At 49.0% G+C, this 27,580-nt stretch overlaps 1 protein-coding gene across 4 annotated transcripts in view; it reads left to right on the top strand.

Annotated features, from left to right (window-relative positions):
* The window catches only part of AMPD2 (adenosine monophosphate deaminase 2), a 190,669-nt gene that overhangs the window by 92,778 nt on the left and 70,311 nt on the right, over nt 1-27,580 (top strand). For all 4 annotated transcript variants that reach the window (XM_075335749.1, XM_075335750.1, XM_075335752.1 and 1 more), the window contains exons 8-10: nt 1,900-1,989; nt 12,186-12,315; nt 12,392-12,586. In XM_075335749.1, the coding sequence (XP_075191864.1) occupies nt 1,900-1,989; nt 12,186-12,315; nt 12,392-12,586 (415 nt within the window). The remainder of the gene's footprint in view (nt 1-1,899; nt 1,990-12,185; nt 12,316-12,391; nt 12,587-27,580) is intronic.

The raw sequence follows: 27,580 nt of genomic DNA, 5'->3' as shown, positions 1-27,580 counted from the left end.
ATTATGGGGGAAATGTGGATGACGCAATTGCTATGGGGGACCTGTGGATGACGCACTATTATGGGGACCTTTGGATGACGCACTATTATGGGGGACCTTTGGATGACGCACTATTATGGGGACCTGTGGATGATGCACTGTTATGTGGGATCCGTGGATGACACGGCTATGGGGGACCTGCATGATGCACTTTTATGGGGATCTGGGACTACCACCCCCCTCATCCTTAGGAATACACCCATGTATACCATACATGGCTGTATTCTGAAAGATGAGGGGGGTGGTAGTCACATTTACACTTTGGCCACTACATTAGTCCCTCCCTGGAGTGTTTACACTAAAGGACTACAGCCCCCATCATCCTTCAGAATACACCGATTGATACAGTATATTCTGAAGGCTGATGATGGGGGTTGTGTTCCCCTTCAGTGTTTTTTGCTCACCTATTAGGACCCTTTGTTCAACTGATAACATTTGTCAGGCTCAGATCACTGATTGGTGGAGGCAGCTCTGCAGAAGTTGTCTCCACCAATCAGCATCCAGCCCTAGCGAGGAGAGGGAGAATAGTTCTTCTCTCTCTCCTCTTTCTTATGATAGTCTCCGTCTGCTGTGGAGATCTAACATGGAGCCTGCGCATGCGCAGATCGCGATCTTCGAGAGCCGCGATCTCTATCTGCGCGATGGACTTCAGGAAAATGGCTACGGAAGGCAGCGCATGCGCAGATGGAGATCTCGCTTCTCCGAGATCTCCATCTGCGCCTGCGTCACCTCCGCAACCATATTCCGGAAGTCACGTTGGAGGCAGCGCAGGCGCAGATAAAGGTTTGGGCTATGGTGACCGCCACCGCAGCCGATTGCCGGGGGATCCATGGCGGCCGCCACCGCAGCCGATTGCCGGGGGATCCATGGCGGCCGCCACCGCAGCCGATTGCCGGGGAATCCATGGCGACCGCCACCGCAGCCGATTGCCGGGGGATCCATGGCGGCCGCCACCGCAACCGATTGCCGGGGGATCCATGGCTGCCGCCACCGCAACCGATTGCCGCAGGGGGTCCATGGCGGCCGCCTCCGCAGCCGATTGCCGGGGGATCCATGGCGGCCGCACCAGCCTCCTGTGACTCACTCCACCGCCGCATTACTGCCCGGTAAGTTACATTCACTTTGTAAGACGCATCCCTATTTCCCCCACAATTTTGGGGGAAAAAAAGTGCGTCTTATAAAGCGAAAAATACGGTAATTATAATGTTAAAAACATTAGCTGTCTCACAGAAAGGGATACCAAGTAGGCCTGAAAAAGGAATATGTAGCATGCCAAGAAGGAAAGGGCAAGTAAAAATATTTTCTAATTTCCAAGTAGTCAAATGTTATTCCATCCATAATAATTTGACATGAAATACAGACATGTGTGGTTAGAATAATAACAATTGCAGGATAAAATAATACCTTATTATGAACAGCTGCTGTTATAACCAGAGGTGAGGCCCAGTGCTCCTCCACCCCAACGTGTGTTTCGCTGTGCTTCATCAGGGAGCATTTGAAAGCCGGTGTAAAACCTACGTCTGTGAGATCAGGAGAGCAGACTGTTAGTTATTACATGTTTCACACTGGTAACGCCGTTCTGGAGGCAGATTCTCCAGGAGATCAGTGCCTGGCCCGTAGATTTTTAAAAGCTCATTTACATATAAGAAAAATGTGCATTTCTCTGGAATAAGACACTGGATTGCTGATATCAAGGTATCATTTTATTTAACTTTCTTTGCCCGGCATGACCATATCGAAATATGCTCAGCAGGGTTGATCCTTATGACGGATTCTCTTTAACTAACTATCTTGGTCTCTCACATCATCATTGTGAATGCCATATTTATTGATGATGATTATGTATTTATTTTCTTTCAGGAACACAGAATTGGATCTTCCATATCTGGATCTTTCAGAATTTGTGGCTGACATGAATGTACTGATGGCCCTTATTATCAATGGCCCCATGTGAGTATGTTAAAAGGCAGCAGGCGGCACATGGCTGAGTGTTTATATAATGCTCTTTTGTACGGAGACTTTGTCACATGCTATTAGGAAACTCAATTATTCAGAAATTTGTTATTCTGTTCCAGCATGGTTTGTACTTTTTAAGAGGAACCACTTTTATGGCACAAATTTTGCTCCATATCATTTTGTGCAAATATGTTTACCTTATACGCTTCAGTGGCATCAAAAAGGGACTGGTGCAGATTTCTCGTAAATTACCTTACAAATTTACCTAAAATATGGCACAAATCTGTTATCTGTTCAGAACAGAGGTATATTGTAAGTTCTGGAGCACAGACAGACAAATGTGGGAAATTTAGTAACTAACTAAATTTGTCAGATCAGTTATATAACTGGTGTATAAAGTGCCAGTGTAAGTAAATCTCTCTTTAGCTATATTGCTGTGGCTATTTTCATGCTGTGTGCTTTGCCTTTTTCAGTCTTTACTTTATGGGGCTAGGCGATTTTGTAAAAAAAATAAAATCTTGACTTTTTTTTTTCTTCAAAATTAAGGATCATTTTTGACTCTAATGTGTATTATTTTTGGGATTGGTCAAACACAAGAGAAGAAATTCACTATTATTCTTGCCAGACAGTGGAATAAATTCTAGCATAAATAAGCTCTGTCATGCTGACATCATGCTACTTTTTATTTTAGGGTTGATATCACTGATCAGACACTGGGATAGAGGTTAGAGCAAGTGATCAGAATTAATCTTTGTTTCAATTTTAGGGCTCATGCAGACATCTGTGGATTTCAGATACAATGCCCCGCATTGCCAGATCAAAGCATAACACCCTCATAAGAAATATATAAAGCTGTTATTCTGGGGTCGGGAAAGCCACAGCCAGTATGTGCATTAGTGGTCCGTGCTTGGACCGAGTGGCATGGACATCTGCATGAACTCTAAAGGGTGCTTTACACGCTGCAACATCGCCAGCGATAGCACCCGCCCCCGTCGTTCATGCAACATTTGGTGATCGCTGCCGTAGCGAACATTATCGCTGCGGCAGCGTCACACGCACATACCTTGTCAGTGATGTCGCTGTAACCGCCGAACAATCCCTCCTTCAAGGAGGAGGTGCGTTCGGCGTCATAGCGAAGTCACTACGGCGCCACTAAGCGGCCGCCCAAATAACAGAGGAGGTGAGGAGATGAGTGGCCGGAACATGCCGCCCACCTCCTTCCTTCCGCATTGCCGGTAGACGGCAGGTAAGGAGATGTTCGTCGTTCCTGCGGTGTCACACGTAGCGATGTGTGATCCGCAGGAACGACAAACAACCTCGCTACTGACCAGACAACGATTTTTGGTAAATGAACGACGTGTTACAGACCAACGATTTTTAACTCTTTTGCGATCGTTTAAGGTCGCTCTTGGGTGTCACACGCTGCGATGTCGCTAACGACGCCGGATGTGCGTCAGAAACACCGTGACCCCGACGATATATCGTTAGCGATGTCGCAGCGTGTAAATGGCCCCTAAAGAGAGCAGAGTTGAGAAGCCACATGGGTCCAAATACAGAGAGGTGCACAGGTGATAAACGTTACCCTTGCCCCCCTTTCTGCACGATACAACACAGAAAATAAGCAAGGTACCATGTTTTGCTAAAAATAAAACAGGGTCTTATATTATTTTTTGCTCCGAAAGATGTGTTAGGGCTTTTTTTCAGGGGATGTCTTTTTTCTTTGTCGCTCCATTGGGAGACCCAGACAATTGGGTGTATAGCTATTGCCTCTGGAGGCCACACAAAGTATTACACTTAAAAGTGTAAGGCCCCTCCCCTTCTGGCTATACACCCCCAGTGGGATCACTGGCTCACCAGTTTTGTGCTTTGTGCGAAGGAGGCAACACATCCACGCATAGCTCCACTTTTTAGTCAGCAGCAGCTGCTGACTATGTCGGATGGAAGAAAAGAGGACACATATAGTGTCCCCAGCATGCTCCCTTCTCACCCCACTGTATGTCGGAGGTGTTTGTAAGGTTGAGGTACCCATTGCGGGTACGGCGGCAGGAGCCCACATGCTGATTCCTTCCCCATCCCTTTTTACAGGGCTCTGGGTGAAGTGGGATTTACCGGTCTCCAGGCACTGAGACCGTGCTCCATCTACAGCCCCTGGAGAAGATGCTGGATGGAGCGGAGTACATCAGGGACATGGCCCTGCTTCCTCAAGGTACTCTGTGTCCCCGTGCATTTGGCGCTCACACCGCAGCATGCTGGGTGTTGTAGTGCGCCGGGGGACATCAGCGCTGCGGCGCCTGTGCCATGGCCTCATTCAGCTTTGCTGAAGCAGGCTCACTTATGGGAATTGGTCGCGCCGGCCGCTGGGACTGCGGCGCGGCTGGCACTTGTAGTGCGCCGGGGACTTCAGCGCGGCCTGCGCTTTTACGGCGGCCGCGCTGATAACTAGAGTCCCCGGCTTTTGCGGCCTGCTTCCGTTCGTTCCCGCCCCCAGACCTGCCAGTCAGGAGAGGGGCGGGACGCTGGCCACTTCCAGGAATCGGTCGCGCCGGCCGCTGGCAGCGGCGCGGCTGGCACTTGTGGTGCGCCGGGGACTTCAGCGCGGCCCGCGCTTTTACGGCGGCCGCGCTGATAACTAAAGTCCCCGGCTTTTGCGGCCTGCTTCCGTTCGTTCCCGCCCCCAGACCTGCCAGTCAGGAGAGGGGCGGGACGCTGGCCACTTCTTTGAATCGGTCGCGCCGGCCGCTGGAACTGCGGCGCGGCTGGCACTTGTGGTGCGCCGGGGACTTCAGCGCGGCCCGCGCTTTTACGGCGGCCGCGCTGTTAACTCGAGTCCCCGGCTTCTGGGCCTGGTCTCCCTTCGTTACCGCCCACAGCCCTGACAGTCAGGGTAGGGGCGTGACGCTGCATAGAGCAGAGCTGAGAGCTGGAGTATGTTTTGCATACTCCACCCCTCTCACTGTGTGCACTGTGAATCCGGATTCCCGCACTTTCTCAGGCACGCCCACGGCTTCCTTCTCTACAAGGACACCGGCAGCCATTAGTGTCAGTTTCTGTACGATACAGAGACAAGTGTGGAAGACCCTGGCATTCTGATAGTCACACAATCGCTGTAACATGCGTTAAGCAGCACCTGTGGTGCTAACCCCACTAGTGCAGAAGTGCACTTATAGATATGCTTGTACTATATACATTGCACTGTTTGGCGCACGTTGTATATACCCTCCTGGATTATGCGGAGGAGTTATCAGCATATTCTCTGTGTAAAACAAAGGTGCAGAACCACATGTTTTTCTATACAGCTGGTACAGCATGTACGGCTATACGGCCGGCAGGTACATAGACTCCCATTGTATGCACTAATGGCCAGGGGATGAGGACGGTGTCTGCAGTATTTACTGACAGTTTTTCTGAGACTATGGCTATGATACTAGAAGCCTAGCAGTCCGGACATGTCTCTCACAATATGGGCACTGTTGAATCATTGATCCATGGCCCCCCTCAGTGTGAATAACTAACAGCTCCGGGAATGTCACACGCATCCCAGAGTCACGGCTCTGCACGGACGTCAGTCCCAGACAGCCTAAGTGGGCTCGCTATGAGCGGCCTCGGTTTCATCAGGGTCCTAACAGAAGGACTCGCTGTGTAATGAGACGGAAGTAGCGGCTCAGGATTCTGATCCTGAGACCGCTCTCAATCTGGATACACCTGATTGTGACGCCATAGTAAATAATCTTATAGCGTCCATCTATAGAATGTGGGTTATTTCTCACAGCTCCTCCAGTGGAGGAGTCAGCTTCACGTATTTTTCTGGACCACTCTGCCTTCAGAGAGGCAGTCCAGGAACACCACGCTTATCCAGATATGCGCTTCTCCAAACGGCTTAGGATACACGTTATCCCTGTCCCCTGACTTGGTCAAGGACTGGACCCAATGTCCCGAGCGGCATCCTCCAATCTCCAGGCTTGTAGCTAGATCCATAGTTGCAGTGGGAGATGGAACTGCAAACTCAAAGATGCCACTGACAGACAGATGGATCTCTGGTCGAAAGCCATCTATGAGGCTGTCGGCGCACCGTTGGCTCCGGCATTCTCTCCCTTGGGGCACTCCAAGCTATTTCAGCTTGTCTTACACAGATTGACACGGTTACACGTACATCTGTGCCGCAGGTGGCATCCTTAACCTCTCAAATGTCTGCATTTGTTTCTTACGCGAGACCGACTGTTTGGTGAGCGTTGGATGTAACCATCAAACAGTCCAGGGGTAAGGATTCATCCTTTCCTCAGCCCGGACACAACAAACCCCAACAGAGCAAGAGGCAGTCGGGGTTTTCGGCCTTTTCGAGGCTAGGGCAGGTCCCATTTTTCCTCGTCCAATGTGGACTCAAAAGGATCAGAGGAGCTAAGATTCTTAGCGGGCTCAGTCTCGCCCAAAAAAGCGACAGTCTGAAAACCCGCTTCCAAGGCGGCTTCCTCATGACTTGCGGCCTCGGTCGGTAGCAGGCTCTCCCGCCTTGGCGATATTTAGCTGCCATAGGTCAATGACCATTGAGTGTGAGACATTCTGTCTCACGGGTACAGGATAGAGCTCACTTCTCGTCCTCCAACTCGATTCTTCAGAATTTCTCCACCTCCCGGCCGGGCCGCTGCTCTTCTGCAAACAGGGTGCACTCTATAGGCAGAAAGAGTGATGACCCCCGTTCCTCTTCAGGAACAAGGTCACGGTTTTTACCCCAAATTCTTTGCGGTACCTATAACAACGGGCCGTTCCGTCCCGTTCTGGATCTAAGAATGCTCAGCAAGCTCGTGGACACCAGGCGGTTCCGGATGGAATCCCTCCGCCATGTCATCGCCTCAAGGTCCCAAGGATATTTCCTAGCATCATTAGGCATCAAGGATGCTTATCCACACGTGCCGATTGATCCAGAGCACTAGCGTTTCTACGCTTCGTTATAGGAGACGAACACCCTCTGTTCGTAGCTCTACCTTCCGGCTAGCGACAGTCCAACTGGTCTTCGCCAAGGTCAGGGCAGCAGTAGTCACAGTCCTGCACTCTCAGGGTCACTCTGTGGTCCCGTATTTAGACGATCTACTTGTCAAGGCACTCTCTTAGGAAACATGCCAACACTGCCCGAACGTTGCGCTGGAGACTCTCTAGAGTTTTGGGTGGATCATCAACTTTTTAAAGTCAGATCCGACCCCGACCCTATCGATAACATATCTAGGCATAGAGTTTCTTACTCTCTCAGCGATAGTGAAGCTGCCGCTAGACAAACAGCATTCACTACGGGCTGCAAGCTCTTCTTTAAGAACCAGTCGCACACATTGAGACGCCTCATGCACTTCCTACGTAAGATGGTAGCAATGGAGGCAGTTCCTTTCGCGCAGTTTTACTGCGTCCACTACAATGGGACATTCTCCGCCAATGGGACGAGGAGTCGACGTCCCTCAACAGAGTCGTCGTTCTTTCTCAGGCGGCCAAGGAATCTCTACGGTGGTGGCTTCTTCTCACCTCTTGGTCAAAAAGAAGGTCCTTCCTATCCCCGTCCTGGGCGATAGTTACGACAGACGCGAGTCTATCAGGGTGGGGAGCAGTTTTTCTCCACTACAGCGCTCAGGGTACGTGGACTCAGCAAGAGTCCACTCTTCAGATCATTGTTCTTGAACACAGAGCAGTGTATCTTGCCCTACAATCCTTCCAACAGCGGCTGGAAAGCAAGCATATCCGACTTCAGTCGGACAGCTCCACAGCGGTGGCATACATCAACCACCAAGGAAGAACGCGCAACCGGCAAGCCTTCCAGGAAGTCCGGCAGGTTCGGATGTGGGTGGAAGACACGGCATCCACCATATCCACAATTCACATCCCAAGTGTGGAAACCAGGAAGCTGACTTCCTAAGTCGCTGAGGTGTGGCCGAAAGAGTATGGTCTCCTCACCCGGACGGGTTTCAGGAGATCTGGCGCCGCTGACAGAGGCCGGACGTCGATCTAATGGCGTCACGGCACAACAACAATGTGCCAGCTTCATGGCACGGTTTCACAATCATCGAGCTCTGGCGGCAAACGCCTTAGTTCAGCATTGGTCGCAGTTCCAGCTACCTTAGGTGCCACCTCTGGCATTGTTGCCCAGAGTACTGCGCTAGATCAAGACCGACTGCGGCCGCGCCATCCTCGTCGCTACAAATTGGCCGAGGATGTTGTGGTACTCGGTTCTGTGGTGCCTCACGGTAGGCTAACCGGGGGCACTACCAGACCAATCAGACTGGCTGTCTCAAGGGCCATTCTTCCATTTGAATTCTACGGCCCTCAACCGGATGGTGTGGCATTGAGTCCTGGAACCTAGTGTCGTCAGGATTACCTCAGGACGTGGTTGCCACCATGAGACAGGCTAGCATACCAACGTCCGCCAAGATTGACCACAGGACGTGGAAGATGTTCTTATCTCGGTGCTCGGCGCAGGGTGTTTCTCCCTGGCCGGTTGCATCGTCTATGTTTCCTTCCTTCCTGCAATCTAGGTAGGAAAATGGGTTGTCGCTCAGTTCCCTTTAGGGACAAGTCTCAGCGCTATCTGTATTTTTTCAGAAACGACGACTTCCTCAGGTACGCACGTTCCTACGGGGAGTTTGTCTTCTCAGCACTCCGTACAAGCGGCCGTTAGAGCCCTGAGATCTGAACAAGGTTCTAATTGCTCTCCAGATGCCGCCTTTCGAGCCTTTGAAGGATGTCTCCCTTCCCGTTTTTCACGGGAAGTGGCCTTCTAGTAACGGTCTCGTCTCTTAGGAGAGTTTCCGAGCTAGCAACGCTCTCATACAAACTCCCTTCCTGGTCCTTCACCAGGACAGGGTAGTTCTGCGTCCGGTTCCGGAATTTCTCCCTAAGGTGGTATCCCATTTTCATATCAATCAGGATATCACCTCACCTTCTTTGTGTCCTCGTCCAGTCCATCAATTTCAGAAAGATTTGCATCTGTTGGTTCTGGTGAGAGCACTCAGGTTCTACTTCCCGCATGGCGCTCCTGCGCCACCCGGATGCACTCTTTGTCCTTGTCGCTGGTCGGCGTAAACAGTCGCAAGCTTCCAGATCCACCCTTGCTCGGGGGCTCGAGGAACCAATTCTTGAAACCTACAGTTCTACTGGGCTTCTGGTTCTCTCAAGGCCGAAGGCCCATTCTACCAGAGCCGTGGGTGCATCCTGGGCATTACGGCACCAGGCTACGGCTCAGCAGGTGTGTCAGGCACCCACCTGGTCGAGTCTACTTACTTTTACCAAGCATTATCAGATGCATACCTACGCTTCGGCAGACGCCAGCCTAGGTAGATAAGTCATTCAGGCGGCGGTTGGCCACCTGTAGGAGAGGGCCGTTTGACGGCCCTATCATGAGGTATTCTTTTACCCACCCAGGGATTGCTTTTGGACATCCCAATTGTCTGGGTCTCCCAATGGAGCGACAAAGAAGAAGGGAATTTTGTTTACTTACCGTAAATTCCTTTTCTTCTAGCTCCAATTGGGAGACCCAGCACCCGCCCTGTTTTCTCGGGGTTTTTCTGTTTTTTCGGGTACACATGTTGTTCATGTGGTATGGTTCAGTTCTCCGATGTTTCCTCGGATTGAATTGGTCTTTAAACCAGTTATTGGCTTTCCTCCTTCTTGCTTTGGCACTAAAACTGGTGAGCCAGTGATCCCACTGGGGGTGTATAGCCAGAAGGGGAGGGGCCTTACACTTTTAAGTGTAATACTTTGTGTGGCCTCCAGAGGCAATAGCTATACACCCAATTGTCTGGGTCTCCCAATTGGAGCTAGAAGAAAAGGAATTTACGGTAAGTAAACAAAATTCCCTTCTTTTTTTTCTCTCATGAAAAACAATCCATATTTATTCTTGAATATAGAATTACCATTTATTCAAATATAGTATTCAAAAATTGCTGTGCGCATACTGCGTTTTTTTCTCAAGAACAAGAACATTCTTTCTGCAGAATTTCTTGAGAAAAAGAATGTGCATGTCACTTCTTTTCTGCAGGTACCTGCGTTTTTTGCCATAGATAATGGTAAAAAAACCCGCAGGGACCAACCTGCGTAAAAACCGCACCAAAAATGCGGCAAATCGCGGTAATAGTGCATGTGTTTTTGGTGCGTTATTGGTGCGTTTTTTTAACGCAAGTTCGCTAATCTTTCAGACTCTCAAGAACTTTCTTGAAAAAACTTCATTTTCTAGTACGCACTGCCTTAAACTTGGAAAAGAAATGCTGGGGGTCCCTAAGAGAGTGAGGATCCTGGGCAATTGCCCAGTTTGATCTCCCCCTCCCTAACACCGTCCCTGAGTGTAAACTAAAGCTTACTTTTGGAGTAGGGTGTACATTTCAAGCATACTCCAAAAATCCTGTAAAGTCATACTAAGGCTAATTTTCAGGGTAGGTCAGTAGGTGCAGAAAGGGGGGAAGTAAGGGTTAACCCTTGTACATACTGAATCCTGAGAAGAAACAGATCACAAATCTATTCATTATTATAGAAGATGCATAGATACGGTAGATAAACCAGAGTTAAAGCATAACCCTTGGTTTAATTTTTATTTAATAAATCAATAGTACACATGAAAATAAGATATATTACACAGTTGCTTATCAGACAAATTTTCTTCTTTCTCTGCCAGAATTGATCAATCATTATCAAAATTCTCAATTCCAAGGTCAAATCTGTATTCAGCGAAGACTTTCCCATTACTGAGATAGGAGATGGCAGTTGTTATTGAGGAGATTCTGTGATGGAGGGAGGAGTTAGAGACAGAGGGAGGAGCTAGAGGCAGAGCTCCGCCCCCTCTTCTATCTACATAAAATCTCATCAGTAACAGCAGCCATCCCCTATCTCAGTATTGGGAAAGTATTCACTGAATACAGATTTTACCTCAGAAATTGAGAATTCTGATAATGACTGATCAATTCTGGCAGAGAAAGAAGCAGATTTCTCTGATAAGATATATTATAAAGTTGCTTATTTTCATATGTACTATTGATTTATAAAATAAAAATTAAAACAACGTTTACACTTTAGCATGGAAGAGTCAGGAGGCCGGAGCCAGAGCAAATTTTGTCTTGAAGGACTTCATGTAGTGCATAAGCAGGGTGCCTAACTGGCATAGTATTTGTCAGAAACACTTTTTCTGAGCTCTGTCTTGCTCTGTTTTACCTCCTTGATAAGAGAAGCTGCCAAGAAATGTGGCAACTACTTATTTGTTGCTCTCCCTGCATTTAAGCAGCTGTCTGAGCAGTGGTGTGGATGTTAGGTCAAAGTAGGCAGTGTCGGTGCAACCTGAGCAGCATTGCAGCTTCAGTACATCTCACCAGTTCTCTACTGTGTCCCTCACCCAGCCACTCTCCCTGCATTTCTCCCAGTATAGAGCTGCTCCACTCCATTACATAGCTCAGCAGCTCTCCTCTCCCTCCTACACTGCCCACTACACTGATGGCAGGAAACAGTGCTGCCGATATCCTTTGATTCTATCAATATCAGAAGTATGCTGACCACAAATCGAGAATGAAGCTCTCTTTCACATGTCCGTGTTACCGGTACATGTGCCATCCGTTTTCACATGTACCGGACACACGGTCAAATGTAGACCCATTAAAATCAGTGGGTCTGCGCACATCTCCGTGTTTTCCCATGGATCGTGTGTGTGTGGAGCACATGCGTGTCCGTGTGCTCAACATGGCGACATGTCCGTTTTTCTCTGGCAGCACAGGTGTAACATGGACCGCACACTGATGTGACACGTACCGGAGAAAGCATGTGTCTTTGAAATAAAATTATTTTCTATACTCGCCTGTCTCCAGTACTGCTGTCTTCGGCGCTGCTGTCACTTTCTACCAGGCCCATTCTATATGCTCATGCATATTCACTGCACTATGGACCCGGAAGCAATAGCAGCATGAGAGACAGCAGCGTTGGGGACAGGTGAGTATAGAAGTTCCTGCTGCTCGTGTGCTATCACAGATAGCACACGGAGTGCACACTGACAGCACATGCTGAGCAGACACATGCAGACACATAGGCACCCACACCACAGACCATGCAAAACGTGTGTGTTTTGCACGGATGTGTGAAAGAGGCCTCAAATAGATTTAGTTACTCGCCCAGCCCTACTTTCTTATGAGCTTATTGTTTACTCCATCTCATGTTTTTCACTTGTGTTCCTTTGTCCACAGTAAGTCATTCTGCTACCGGCGGCTGCAGTACCTCAGTTCACGATTCCAGATGCACGTTTTATTGAATGAAATGAAAGAGTTAGCGGCTCAAAAAAAGGTGCCACACAGAGACTTTTACAACATACGTAAGGTGCGTTCATTGCCAATCTAACACCCAGTGAAGATGACTATATCAAGACCACTGATTTTAAGCTCTACTTTTAAAGGTGGACACACATATCCATGCTGCGTCCTGCATGAATCAGAAGCATTTGCTCCGATTTATCAAACGAGCGATGAAAAAGAATTGGGAAGAGATAGTTCATGAAGAGAGAGGGAAGGAACAGACACTGCGTCAGGTCTTCGAGAACATGAACCTAACAGCATATGATCTCAGCGTGGACACTCTGGATGTGCATGCGGTGAGAATGATATTTATACATGGAAAGTTCTGCTGCAGTGAGGCAGGAAAACTCTTTATTCACGGTTCATATCCTGTGCAACTGTCTGAGGATACTTCCACTTTAGTTAGCATGTCCTCGTCACATGACAACCCCAATTTCATGATGGTGACAGTGATTGTGGGGTGTGGGTGTTCATGTTTTTTTGTGCAACGACCTGATGTTTGTATTTATACCACTTTGTGTACATACAAAGATTTTGATTGATTATTATTACATTTTTAGGAAGGTAAGGTGACCAAAAAAGTGCAATTCTGATGTTTTGATTTTCTTTCCCATAACAGCATTTACCAATCAGATTAAAATTCATTCCATAATTTCATAGATCGGACATTTACGAAAGCAGCAATATCAAATATGTTTATTTTGTTTTATTTACCCTTTTACACACATGGTCAAAATTGTTGTACCCCTCGTTTAATGACAGAAAAACCCACAATGGTCACAGCAATAACTTGAATCTGACAAAAGTAATAGCAAATTCAAGATCTATGAAAATGAACAAATGAAAGTCACACATCGCTTTTCAACCATGTTTCAACAGAATTTAAAAAAAAAAATAAAACTCATGAAATCGGCCTGGACACAAATAATGGTACCCTTAACTTAATATTTTGTTGCACAAAATTTTGAGGCAATCACTGCAATCAAACGATTCCTGTAACTGTCAATGAGACTTCTGCACCGGTATTTTGTCCCATTCATCAAAAGCAAACTGCTCCTGTTGTGTCATGTTTGAAGGTTGCCTTTTCCAGATGTTTCAGCTCTTTCCAAAAATGCTCAATAAGATTTAGGTCAGGCCTCATAGAAGGCCACTTCAGAATAGTCCAATGTTTACCTCTAATGCCTGCTTTACACGCTTCAATAAATCTTTCAATCCGTCGTCGGGGTCAAGTTGTAAGTGACGCACATCCTGCATCGTTCGTGACGTATTTGCGTGTGACACCTACGTGCAATCAAGATTGAACGAAAATATGGTGATCGCATACACGTCGTTTATTCCTCATACATTGGACGTTTTGTTGTATGAACCTAGTGAATTGTAACGTGTGACATCCCTCATACGATTTTGATGTCTGAGGCTATGTGCGCAGGTGTGCGCTCTGCACCGCAGCTTAAAAAAGGTCCGCTTCAGAGCGCAGCTGAAAAGCTGCGTTCTGAAGCGCCTCACAATGTCTGTCATGCACTAATCTCTGTCAGTCGGTCACTATCTCTGTCCCTCACTCTCTGTCCATGTCAGTCTATCCCCCTCTCTCATATACTCACTGATCCCCGGCTCTGCACGGCATTCACACTGCTCCGGCGGCTTTTACTGTTTTGAAAAAGCCGGCCGCCCATTAAACAATCTCGTATTCCCTGCTTTACCCGCCCACCGGCGCCTATGATTGGTTACAGTGAGACACGCCCCCACGCTGAGTGACAGGTGTCACACTGCACCCAATCACAGCAGCCGGTGGGCGTGTCTATACTGTGCAGTGAAATAAATAATTAAATCATTAAAAAAAACGGCGTGCGGTCCCCCCCAATTTTAAAACCAGCCAGATAAAGCCATACGGCTGAAGGCTGGTATTCTCAGGATGGGGAGCTCCACGTTATGGGGAGCCCCCCAGCCTAACAATATCAGCCAACAGCCGCCCAGAATTGCCGCATACATTATATGCGGCAGTTCTGGGACTGTACCCGGCTCTTCCCGATTTGCCCTGGTGCGTTGGCAAATCGGGGTAATAAGGAGTTATTGGCAGCCCATAGCTGCCAATAAGTCCTAGATTAATCATGTCAGGCGTCTATGAGACACCCTCCATGATTAATCTGTAAATTACAGTAAATAAACACACACACCCGAAAAAAATCCTTTATTAGAAATAAAAAACACAAACATATACCCTGGTTAACCACTTTAATCAGCCCCAAAAAGCCCTCCTTGTCCGGCGTACTCCAGGATGGTCCAGCGTCGCATCCAGTGCTGCTGCATGGAGGTGACCGGAGCTGCAGCAGACACAGCCGCTCCTATCAGCTCCACACAGCAAATGAAGACAGCCGGCGATAAGCTGAGCTGTCACTGAGGTTACCCGCTGTCACTGGATCCAGAGGTGGATGCAGCGGTGGCCGCGGGTAAGCTCAGTGACAGCTCAGCTGATCGCGCTACTCACCGCTGCTCCTCTCACCTCCACGCAGCAACTGAGGTGAGTAGCGCGATCAGCTGAGCTGTCACTGAGGTTACCCGCTGTCACTGGATCCAGAGGTGGATGCAGCGGTGGCCGCGGGTAACCTCAGTGACAGCTCAGCTGATCGCGCTACTCACCTCATTTGCTGCGTGGAGGTGAGAGGAGCAGCGGTGAGTAGCGCGATCAGCTGAGCTGTCACTGAGCTTACCCGCGGCCACCGCTGCATCCACCTCTGGATCCAGTGACAGCGGGTAACCTCAGTGACAGCTCAGCTGATCGCGCGGCTGTCTTCATTTGCTGTGTGGAGCTGATAGGAGCGGCGGTGTATTCTGCAGCTCCTGTCACCTTCATGCAGCACAGCTGGACGCGACGCTGGACCATCCTGGAGTACGCCGGACAAGGAGGGCTTTTTGGGGCTGATAAAGTGGTGAACCAGGGTATATGTTTGTGTTTTTTATTTCTAATAAAGGATTTTTCGGGTGTGTGTGTTTATTTACTGTAATTTACAGATTAATCATGGAGGGTGTCTCATAGACGCCTGACATGATTAATCTAGGACTTATTGGCAGCTATGGGCTGCCAATAACTCCTTATTACCCCGATTTGCCAACGCACCAGGGCAAATCGGGAAGAGCCGGGTACAGTCCCAGAACTGTCGCATATAATGTATGCGGCAATTCTGGGCGGCTGTTGGCTGATATTGTTAGGCTGGGGGGCTCCCCATAACGTGGAGCTCCCCATCCTGAGAATACCAGCCTTCAGCCGTATGGCTTTATCTGGCTGGTTTTAAAATTGGGGGGGACCGCACGCCGTTTTTTTTTAATTATTTAATTTATTTATTTCACTACACAGTATAGACACGCCCACCGGCTGCTGTGATTGGGTGCAGTGGGACACCTGTCACTCAGCGTGGGGGCGTGTCTCACTGTAACCAATCATAGGCGCCGGTGGGCGGGTAAAGCAGGGAATACGAGATTGTTTTTAATGGGCGGCCGGCTTTTTCAAAACAGTAAAAGCCGCCGGAGCAGTGTGAACGCCGTGCAGTGTCGGGGATCGGGGATTGGTGAGTATGAGAGAGGGCTGCTCAATTCACTTACTCAGGAGTTTAGCGGTCACCGGTGAGTCCTTCACAGGTGACCGCTAATCAGGGCGCGACACAGACAGAGCCGCAGCATGACAATGAAGTCGGGTGAGGTTCACCCAAGTTCATTCTGACAGTGCGGCTCTGTCTGTGTCTGCTGTCATCTGCCATTCAGCTCTGCTACATGGCTGTCTGTGTCTGCTGTTAGCGGCCATGTAGCAGAGCTGAATGGCAGATGACATAGTAAAACCGCATCCCTACACATTACACACGCTTGGCAAGTCAATAAATAAAAAAAAAAAAGGGTGTCCAATGCATACGTGACAGAACACATGATCTAAAGGATCGCACACAAAATTGATCAATTTAACATAGACTTCTAACGCACGTGTGACAGCAAATGAACGACCTATGTGCAATCTCATTCAATCGCATATGCGACCTGGGCGTGTCACATCGCATACGAGATCGCATACCTAATTGTAAGGTGTAAAGCTGGCTTTAGCCATTCTTGAGTGTTTTTAGCTGTGTGTTTTAGGTCATTATCATATTGCAAAACCCATGACCTGCAACTGAGACCAAGCTTTCTGACACTGGCAGCACATTTCTCCCTAGAATCCCTTGATAGTCTTGAGATTTCATTGTACCCTGTACAGATTCAAGAGACCCTGTGCCAGATGCAGCCAAGCAGCACAGAACATAACAGAGCCTCCTCCATGTTTCACAGTAGGGACAATGTTCTTTTCTTGATATGCTTCATTTTCCATCTCTGAACATAGAGCTGATGTGCCTTGCCAAAAAATTTCATTTTTGTCTCATCTGTCCATAGTCCATTCTCCCAGAAGCTTTGTGGCTTGTCAACATGTAGTTTGGCAAATTCCAGTCTGACTTTTTTATGATTTTTTTTCAACAATAGTGTCCTCTTTGGTCTTCTCACACGAAGTCCACTTTGGCTCAAACAATGACAGATGGTGCGATCTGACACTGATGTTCTTTGAACTTGAAGTTCACCTTTAATCTCTTTAGAAGTTTTTCTGGGCTCTTTTGTTACCATTCATATTATCCGTCTCTTTGATTTGTTATCAATTTTCCTCCTGCAGCCACGTCCAGGGAGGTTGGCTACAGTCCCATGGATCTTAAATTTCTGAATAATATGTGCAACTGTAGTCACAGGAACATCAAGCTGCTTGGAGATGGTCTTATAACCTTTACCTTTAACATGCTTGTCTATAATTTTCTTTCAAATTTCCTGAGACAACTCCTTCCTTTGCTTCCTCTGGTCCATATTGAGTGTGGTACACACCATGTCACCAACAGCACAGTGAGTATCTGTAGCCCTATATAGAGGCCCACTGACTGATTACAAGATTGAAGACACCTGTGATGTTAATTAGTGGACAAACCTTGATTTAACATGTCCATTTTGTCATATTATTTTCAGGGGTACCATCATTTCTGTCCAGGCCTATTTCATAAGTTTTATTTTTTTTTAAATTCTGTGGAAGCTGAAAAGCTGCAATGTCTGACTTTCATTTGTTCATTTTCATAGACTTTAAATTTATTATTACTCTTCTCAGAGTCAAGTTATTTCTGTGACCATTGTGGGTTTTTCTTACATTAAACAAGGGGTACCAACAATTTTGACCACGTGTGTATATCTATTTTCTTTTTATTATTTTTTTTTGTTTAGTTTTTACATAATTTTTTAGTTCCCTAATTGGATTTGAACCTGAAATGGCTTGATCGCTTATACTATATACTGCAATAGCACGGTAGGACAGAATGTATTGAAAACTCTTTCTCCTGTGTGGCGTAGCCAATGGTCGGGTTTCACAGGAAGAGTGAAATGACAGCGATGGGAGTCTTCAGCAGAAAAGCTGTCATAGTAGCCCACCATACTAAGGATAACTGAAGTGAGCACTAATATATATTATGAGTGCAAGCCAAAAAAATACATAGTACATAAGGATAAGGCTGCACATCAAAGTTAGATAATAGTATAATGCTATAAGCATACCGAAAAACATTGAAGCATACAATGAAAAATGCCACTTGCTAACTTGAAAGTGTGAATAATGAAATGCATACCTGCCATGAATATTAGGAAAAAGGAGATATTTAGCAATCGCATTGATCAATGTAACTGAGCCCCAAAACCTCGTCAAAGTATATCTCTATATTGGGGTCCCTAGCTCTATGACCCTATCTGTGTGTCATCTCATTGCAATTAAAAACTGCTGTGTGTGGAGAGGGGTAACCAAGGACTTTCTTATATAGGAGATGGAAAACATTTTGATGTGCAGCCTTATCCTTATGTACTATGTATTTTTTTGGGCTTGCACTCATAATATATATTAGTGCTCACTTCAGTTATCCTTAGTATTATGAAGTTTTTTTTCTGAATGTGAACACAACTCCGTCCCTTTCGGCCATGTTTTTTCCATCTCCTATATAAGAAAGTCCTTGGTTACCCCTCTCCACACACAGCAGTTTTTAATTGCAATGAGATGACACACAGTTAGGGTCATAGAGCTAGGAACCCCAATATAGAGATATACCTTGACGAGGTTTTGGGGCTCAGTTACATTGATCAATGTGATTGCTATATATCTCCTTTCTTTGTCGCTCCATTGGGAGACCCAGACAATTGGGTGTATAGCTTCTGCCTCCGGAGGCCACACAAAGTATTACACTTTAAAAAGTGTAACCCCTCCCATCTGCCTATACACCCTCCCGTGCATCACGGGCCCATCAGTTTTATGCTTTGTGTTGAAGGAGGCACACATTCACGCAAGCTCCACATTTAGTCAGCAGTAGCTGCTGATTTTATCGGATGGAAGAAAAGAGGGCCCCCCACAGGGCTCCCGGCATGCTCCCTTCTCACCCCACTAATGTCGGCGGTGCTGTTAAGGTTGAGGTACCCATTGCGGGTACAAAGGCTGGAGCCACATGCCGTTTTCCTTCCCCATCCCTTAGAGGCTCTGGGAGAAGTGGGATCCTAACCGGTCACCATGCACTGGGACCGGGCTCCCTCCGCAGCCCCTGGGGGAATCTGACGGACAGGAGACTGGGCATCATCAGGGACAGGCCCTGCTTCTAAGAGGTACTCTGTGTCCCCTTGGGGACGGCGCATGGAGCGCCTGTGTAACAGACGCTGCAGCGGCTGCTGTGTTTTTTGTGACGCCGGGACTACCGCGCCGACCGTGCCTGTTTGCCGGCCGCGCTATTAAATTTAGTCCCCGGCTTCTGCGGCCTAGTACCATAACTCCCGCCCCCGGGCCTGCCAGTCAGGGGTAAGGGCGGGACGCTCGACTAGACGTCGGAAGTGAGGGCTGGAGCATACTTAGGTATCCTCCTCCCCCCTCACTGAGCACTGAGGGGCACCAGATTCCCGCACTTTATTAATCACGCCCACGGCTCCCTCCTCCTCTGAGAACGCTGGCAGCCATTGTTTTAATCACTTCTGCCGGTGGAGGAATTCAGAACGAGCTCTACAGCTCTGGGAGGCCCAGGCAGGGAATCTGGTGGTCACACAACCGATTTGGGCGGTCGGTAAGCCGCACCAGTTATAGGTGCTGGCCCCCTTGGGTGCCGAAGTGTATATATATATTGATATATTGTATACATTTTCTCTGTTCGGCCGCATTATTTGCCTTTGGCTATATACCCTCACTGATTACTCTAAGAGGAGACAACAGCATGTCGTCCGCAAAGAGCAAGGGTGCCAAGGCACAGGCTTATTTTGCAACCTGTACCTCTTGTGCGGCTATGTTACCTGCAGGTTCCACCTACCCTCATTGTGTGCAATGCTCGGCCCCTGTGGCACTCACTCAGCCGGAGCCTCAGGCACTGGTGGGACCCTCGGCTCAGGTAGAACCACCGGCTTCCACTGTCCAGGTGGCAGGGACAGAGTTTGCAGTTTTGGCTGAAAAACTCTGAGTCGCTTTCACAGTCCATGGCTCAGTCTATGGACAGATGGTCTGCTAAGATACTAGAAGCCTTGCAGTCCAGACCGGTATCACAGGCACAGGGCAGGTCATCACCCCCAGGCCCCCCTCGGTCGGCGCAGCAAAGTGCTCCTGGGGTGACACCTAGGTCCCACGGGGAGGACTCCGACACGGACCGCAGTCCCAGACCGCCTAAGCGGGCTCGCTGAGAACCTTCCTCGCCTTCATCACGCTGCTCAGGGTCTCAGCATGAGGACTCTCTGGAGGATGAAGCGGAGGTCGCAGCTCAGGGCTCTGACCCTGACGTTGCTCTCAATCTTGATACACCTGAAGGGGACGCCATAGTAAATGACCTTATAGCGTCCATCAACCAGGTGCTAGAACTTTCTCCTCCAACTCCGCCTATAGAGGAGTCGGCTTCACAGCAGGAGAAACACCAGTTTAGGTTTCCCAAACGTACACGGAGTGCGTTTTTCGATCACTCCAACTTCAGAGATGCTGTCCAGAAGCACCGAGCATTTCCGGACAAGCGCTTTACTAAGCGCCTTAATGACACACGTTACCCCTTCCCCCCTGACGTAGTTAAGGGTTGGGCTCAGTGTCCCAAGGTGGATCCTCCAGTCTCTAGACTGGCGGCTAGATCCGTAGTATCAGTGGCAGATGGCTCATCGCTCAAGGATGCCACTGACAGGCAAATAGAGCTCCTGATGAAATCCATCTATGAAGCTATAGGCGCGTCTTTTGCTCCGGCATTCGCAGCCGTGTGGGCACTCCAAGCTATCTCAGCTTGTCTGTCTGAGATTAATGCGGTCACACGTACCTCTACTCCGCAGGTTGTGTCTTTGACTTCTCAGGCGTCGGCTTTTTCGTCCTACGCCATGAACGCCGTCCTGGACTCTGCGAGCCGTACAGCGGTAGCATCCGCCAATTCGGTGGCAGTCCGCAGGGCCATGTGGCTACGCGAATGGAAGGCAGACTCTGCTTCCAAGAAGTTCTTAACCGGTTTGCCTTTTTCTGGCGACCGTTTGTTTGGCGAGCAATTGGGCAAAATTATTAAACAATCCAAGGGAAAGGACTCGTCCTTACCCCAGTCCAAACCAAACAGACCTCAGCAGCGAAAGATACAACCCAGGTTTCGGTCCTTTCGGCCCTCAGCCAGGTCCCATTCCTCCACGTCCAACAGGTCAGAGAAGGGCCAGAGGAACTCTTCTGCATGGCGGTCTAAGTCACGTCCTAAAAAGACCGCCGGAGGAGCCGCCCCCAAGGCGGCCTCCTCATGACTTTCGGCCTCCCCAAACCGCATCCTCGGTCGGTGGCAGGCTCTCCCGCTTTTGCGACGCCTGGTGGCCACATGTCCAAGACCGATGGGTGAGAGACATTCTGTCTCACGGTTACAGGATAGAGCTCAGTTCTCGTCCTCAGACTCGTTTCTTCAGAACATCTCCGCCCCCCGAGCGAGCCGATGCACTTTTTCAAGCGGTGAACACTCTGAAGGCAGAAGGAGTTGTGATCCCCGTTCCCCTTCAAGAACGTGGTCGCGGTTTTTACTCCAACTTGTTCGTGGTGCCAAAAAAGGACGGATCATTCCGTCCCGTTCTGGACCTCAAACTGCTCAACAGACACGTGAGAACCAGACGGTTCCGGATGGAATCTCTCCGCTCTGTCATCGCCTCGATGTCCCAAGGAGACTTCCTAGCATCAATCGACATCAGGGATGCTTATCTCCATGTGCCGATTGCACCAGAGCATCAACGCTTCCTGCGTTTCGCCATCGGGGACGAACACCTTCAGTTCGTGGCACTGCCTTTCGGCCTGGCGACAGCCCCACGGGTCTTCACCAAGGTCATGGCAGCAGTGGTGGCGGTCCTAAACTCTCAGGGCCACTCGGTGATCCCTTACTTAGACGATCTTCTAGTCAAGGCACCCTCCCGGGTGGCATGTCAACACAGCCTGACCATTGCTCTGGAGACTCTCCAGAGGTTCGGGTGGATCATCAATTTCCCAAAGTCAAAATTGACACCGACCCAATCACTGACTTACCTCGGGATGGAGTTTCATACTCTCTCAGCGATAGTGAAGCTTCCGCTGGACAAACAGCGTTCGCTGCAGACAGGGGTGCACTCTCTCCTTCGGGCCCAGTCACACCCCTTGAGGCGCCTCATGCACTTCCTAGGGAAGATGGTGGCAGCAATGGAGGCAGTTCCCTTTGCGCAGTTTCATCTGCGTCCACTTCAATGGGACATTCTCCGCAAATGGGACAGGAGGTCGACGTCCCTAGACAGGAACGTCTCTCTTTCACTGGCAGCCAAAACCTCTCTTCAGTGGTGGCTTCTTCCCACTTCTTTGTCGAAGGGAAAATCCTTCCTGCCCCCATCCTGGGCTGTGGTCACGACGGACGCGAGTCTGTCAGGGTGGGGAGCGGTCTTCCTCCACCACAGGGCTCAGGGAACCTGGACTCCGACAGAGTCCTCCCTTCAGATCAATGTTCTGGAGATAAGGGCAGTGTATCTAGCCCTAAGGGCGTTCCAGCGGTGGCTGGAGGGCAGGCAGATCCGAATACAGTCGGACAATGCCACGGCGGTCGCGTACATCAACCACCAGGGCGGCACACGCAGTCGTCAAGCCTTCCAAGAAGTTCGGCGGATTCTGCTGTGGGCGGAAGCCACAGCCTCCACCATCTCCGCAGTTCACATCCCGGGCGTAGAAAACTGGGAAGCAGACTTTCTCAGTCACCAGGGCATGGACGCAGGGGAATGGTCTCTTCACCCGGACGTGTTTCAAGAGATCTGTTGCCGCTGGGGAATGCCGGACGTCGACCTCATGGCGTCTCGGCACAACAACAAAGTCCCGGCATTCATGGCACGGTCTCAAGATCACAGAGCTCTGGCGGCGGATGCATTAGTTCAGGATTGGTCGCAGTTTCGACTGCCTTATGTATTTCCTCCTCTGGCACTACTGCCCAGAGTGTTGCGCAAGATCAGGTCCGACTGCCGCCGCGCCATCCTCGTCGCTCCAGACTGGCCGAGGAGGTCGTGGTACCCGGATCTGTGGCACCTCACGGTGGGTCAACCGTGGGCACTCCCAGACCGACCAGACTTGCTGTCTCAAGGGCCATTTTTCCATCTGAATTCTGCGGCCCTCAACCTGACTGTGTGGCCATTGAGTCCTGGCTCCTAGCGTCCTCAGGGTTATCTCAAGATGTCATTGCCACCATGAGACAGGCCAGGAAACCAACATCCGCCAAGATCTATCACAGGGCTTGGAGGATCTTCTTATCCTGGTGCGCTGATCAGGGTTTTACCCCCTGGCCGTTTGCCTTACCCACTTTTCTTTCTTTCCTTCAATCAGGAATGGACAAGGGTTTGTCTCTCGGCTCTCTCAAGGGACAAGTATCGGCGCTTTCCGTGTTTTTTCAAAAGCGTCTAGCCAGGCTTCCGCAGGTCCGCACGTTCCTGCAGGGAGTTTGCCACATAGTCCCACCTTACAAGCGTCCGCTGGAACCCTGGGATCTTAACAGTGTGCTAACGGCTCTTCAGAAACCACCTTTCGAGCCGATGCGGGATGTCTCTCTATCTCGCCTTTCGCAGAAGGTGGCCTTCCTTGTGGCAGTCACATCACTTCGGAGAGTGTCTGAGCTAGCAGCGCTGTCATGCAAAGCCCCCTTCCTGGTGTTTCACCAGGATAAGGTGGTTCTGCGTCTGGTCCCGGAATTTCTCCCTAAGGTGGTATCCCCTTTTCATCTCAATCAGGATATCTCCTTACCTTCTTTTTGCCCTCATCCAGTTCACCAATGTGAAAAGGATCTGCACTTGTTAGATCTGGTGAGAGCACTCAGGCTCTACATTTCTCGCACGGCGCCCCTGCGCCGTTCTGATGCGCTCTTTGTCCTTGTCGCTGGCCAGCGTAAGGGGTCGCAGGCTTCCAAGTCAACCTTGGCTCGGTGGATCAAGGAACCGATTCTTGAAGCCTACCGTTCTTCTGGGCTTCCGATTCCTTCAGGGCTGAAAGCCCATTCTACCAGAGCCGTAGGTGCATCCTGGGCATTGCGGCACCAGGCTACGGCTCAGCAGGTGTGTCAGGCGGCTACCTGGTCGAGTCTGCACACTTTCACGAAACACTATCAGGTGCATGCCTATGCTTCGGCAGATGCCAACCTAGGTAGGCGAGTCCTTCAGGCGGCGGTTGCCCACCTGTAAGAGGGGGCCGTTTTCGGCTCTTTTTATCGAGGTATTCTTTTACCCACCCAGGGACTGCTTTTGGACGTCCCAATTGTCTGGGTCTCCCAATGGAGCGACAAAGAAGAAGGGAATTTTGTTTACTTACCGTAAATTCCTTTTCTTCTAGCTCCTATTGGGAGACCCAGCACCCGCCCCTGTTCCCTTCGGGCTGTTGTTCTTTTGTGTACACATGTTGTTCATGTTGAATTGTTCTTTTGGTTCATGGTTTCAGTTCTCCGAACATCCTTCGGATTGAATTTACCTTAGACCAATTTATAAGTTTCCTCCTTCCTGCTTTGGCACCAAAACTGATGGGCCCGTGATGCACGGGAGGGTGTATAGGCAGATGGGAGGGGTTACACTTTTTAAAGTGTAATACTTTGTGTGGCCTCCGGAGGCAGAAGCTATACACCCAATTGTCTGGGTCTCCCAATAGAAGCTAGAAGAAAAGGAATTTACGGTAAGTAAACAAAATTCCCTTCTTTTCCTAATATTCATGGCAGGTATGCATTTCATTATTCACACTTCAAGTTAGCAAGTGGTATTTTTCATTGTATGCTTCATAGTAGCCCACCAGTCCCCCATGATCATGGGGGGCAATGGGAGCTGGTGTGCACACACAACAGTGTGCGTTCCATTTAAATGGCACTATCAGAGATTGACACTGGCATTGAAATGGTTAACAGCCACTGACTGAATTTGGTGCTAGCTGCAGTTGTTAGGCTGCTTTCACACCTCCGGTTTCTGCAATGCGGCACAATCCGGCAGTTTGCAGGAAAATCGCAACCGTTTTTTTTTGCTGCCGGTTGCGTTTTTCCTGCATAGACTTTAATTTGTGCCGCATGGCCTTGCGTTCCATCCGGTTTTTGCCGCATGCGGCAGATTTAGCCGATGCGGCGGCTGGATGGAACGTTGTCCGGCACGTTTTTTCGTGCGGCAAAAAAACCCGCATCGCGCCGCATCCGGCTGATGCGGCGCATTTTTCAATGCATGCCTATGGCGGCCGGATGCGGCAAAAAACGCATCCGGCCGGCACATGCGGTTTTTGCCACTGCGCATGCTCAGTAGCATGCCACAAGCGGCAAAAACCGGACGGGCCGCATGGGAAAAACTTATGCAAAGGATGCGGTGTTTTCACCGCATCCGTTGCATAGCTTGCACAGCCGGATTGAGCCGCACAGCTCAAGCCGGATTGAGCCGCACAGCTCAAGCCGGATGTGTGAAAGCAGCCTTAGAGAGAGATGCTGGCTATGTTATATAGCCGTCATTTGCTATGCATGGAAGGAACTAAAGTCCTGATCCTTCTCCACACCCTAGTTCCCCTTTCTCAGGACGTAAATACAATGATCTTTTGTCGAGAGGGGTTAATACACCACACTTTTAACATGCCGTGGGGTAGCTACTTCTCCACTTTCAATGGTCGCATCACGGAGCCCCCACTTTTCATTAATTTTTTAGAAGGACTTTATCCACCTCTCTCTACAACTCCTTTACTGGGATGTGTACTTTTTCTCTCTCAACCTTTTCCATTGTCTGGTTCATTTATTCAGATAGGATTTGCTTACAGGTATCCTTGCTGCTATTATAGTGACAGATCTTTCAGGACCCTTTTTATTGCATGTTCAGGCAAAAATATATATTTTTTTCTTTTCAATGTGCGTCCCATTCTTAGGAGGTCACAGTGTAATTGATTGTAGTTAAAGGGAAATTTTGCACTAAACCTAAAAGATTCCCCTTCTGCAGCTCCTGGCTGCATTCTAGCAAGGTTCCTATAGTTATTGTGCCCCCTTTTAGACCAAAATAAATACTTTATAAAGTCGTACCTTCTTTCTATGCAAATCTTGTTAATCGTACACGGGGGTGGGTTGTCTGGTGTCCGTTATCCTGCCTCCTGCTGCTTTACGCCGTCCCCCATCGCTCAATTTCATACTTCAGGACGCCGCCCAGTGCGCCCGAGGTCTCGCGCATGTGCCGTGCTACTCTAGCGGGACTGCACAGTGACCGCTGGTGACGTGTTGCGCAGGCGTGAGATTATGGGCGGCGCTGTGATTTTCATCAGCAAGTACCCACCCATAATCTCATGCCCGCGATTTCTGCTCTGCCTCCACTGTTCTGCGCAAGCGCTGGCCTGATGACCCCACGTCATCTCTTTCCCATCTTGGAAAGAGGTGACGTGATTCATCTGGCCAGCGCTTGCGCAGAACGGTGGAGGCAGAGGGGAAAGCGCGGGCATGAGATTATGGGCGGGTACTTGCTGATGAAAATCACAGTGCCGCCCATAATCTCACGGCTGTGCAACACGTCACCAGCGGTAACACTGTGCACAGTGCAGTCCCGCTAGAGTGGCACGGCGCATGCGCGAGACCTCGGGGGCACTGGGCGGCGTCCTGAAGTATGAAATTGAGCAATGGGGGACGGCGTAAAGCAGCAGGAGGCAGGATAACGGACACCAGACAGCCCGCCCCCGTGTACGATTAACAAGATTTGCATAGAAAGAAGGTACGACTTTATAAAGTATTTATTTTGGTCTAAAGGGGGGCACAATAACAATAGGAACCTTGCTAGAATGCAGCCCAGGAGCTGCAGAATGGGAATCTTTTAGGTTTAGTGCAAAATTTCTGCTTACAGGTTCCCTTTAATTATATGTCATAAATGTGACCATATGGACATTGGAGGAGAGGTGTGAATCCTTACAAGGACACACCTGGTACATAATTTTTGTGTAACGTGTTACACTTTTAAATGTGTTTAAGGCCTCCTTCAGACATCTGTGTCTTCGGTACGTGTGACGTCCGATTTTACAGGTACTGAAGACACGGACTCGCGTAGATCCATTAAAATCAATGAGCTTGGTTACACATCCGTGTTTTCACACGGTCCGTGTGGAGCATGCGTGTGTCCGTGTGCGCCACATGGTGACATGTCCGTTTTCTGCCGACAGCACGGGTGTCATAAGGATGTGATCTGTATGACATCAGTGTGACACATCCCGTAGAAAATACAGGTATCATGAAAATTAAGAATTTTTATACTTGCTAGTCTCTGGCTTTGCTGCTGCTTCCGAGACCCACTCATTAAGCTCATGCATATTCACTGGACTCACCGCGGACCCGGAAGTAACAGTAGCACCAGAGACAGGTAAGTATACCAGCTCATGCTGTCCGTGCTCTATCCGGATGTCACACAGATAGCATAGGGACAGCACACTGAACACGCACACACATATGTACCTACACCATGGACCGTGCAAAACGTTCATGTTTTGCATGGATGTGTGAAGGAGGCCTAACTGCCTTTGTGTATTTTTTGGTAATGTTAATAAAGTGTTAAAATTTTTATATTTGGTGATCTCTGTTGGTTTTGCACACTTCTTTCCTATATAAGATTAAAGGGAACCAACCACCAGATTTTTGCTTTATAAACTAGAGGCAGTATTATAATGTCGCTAGTCTGTTGATTAAAATGATACCTTTTAGATAAGAAATCCGAAGCTTGATTGCAAAATAAGCCTTGTCCAAACCTTCAGAAATTACATCATTGGTGCT

The sequence above is a fragment of the Anomaloglossus baeobatrachus genome, chromosome 2 (assembly GCF_048569485.1).
Source record: "Anomaloglossus baeobatrachus isolate aAnoBae1 chromosome 2, aAnoBae1.hap1, whole genome shotgun sequence".
NCBI lineage: Eukaryota > Metazoa > Chordata > Amphibia > Anura > Aromobatidae > Anomaloglossus > Anomaloglossus baeobatrachus.
Note: the sequence above shows the minus strand (reverse complement) of the source record. Positions and strands in the feature narration are given on the sequence as shown.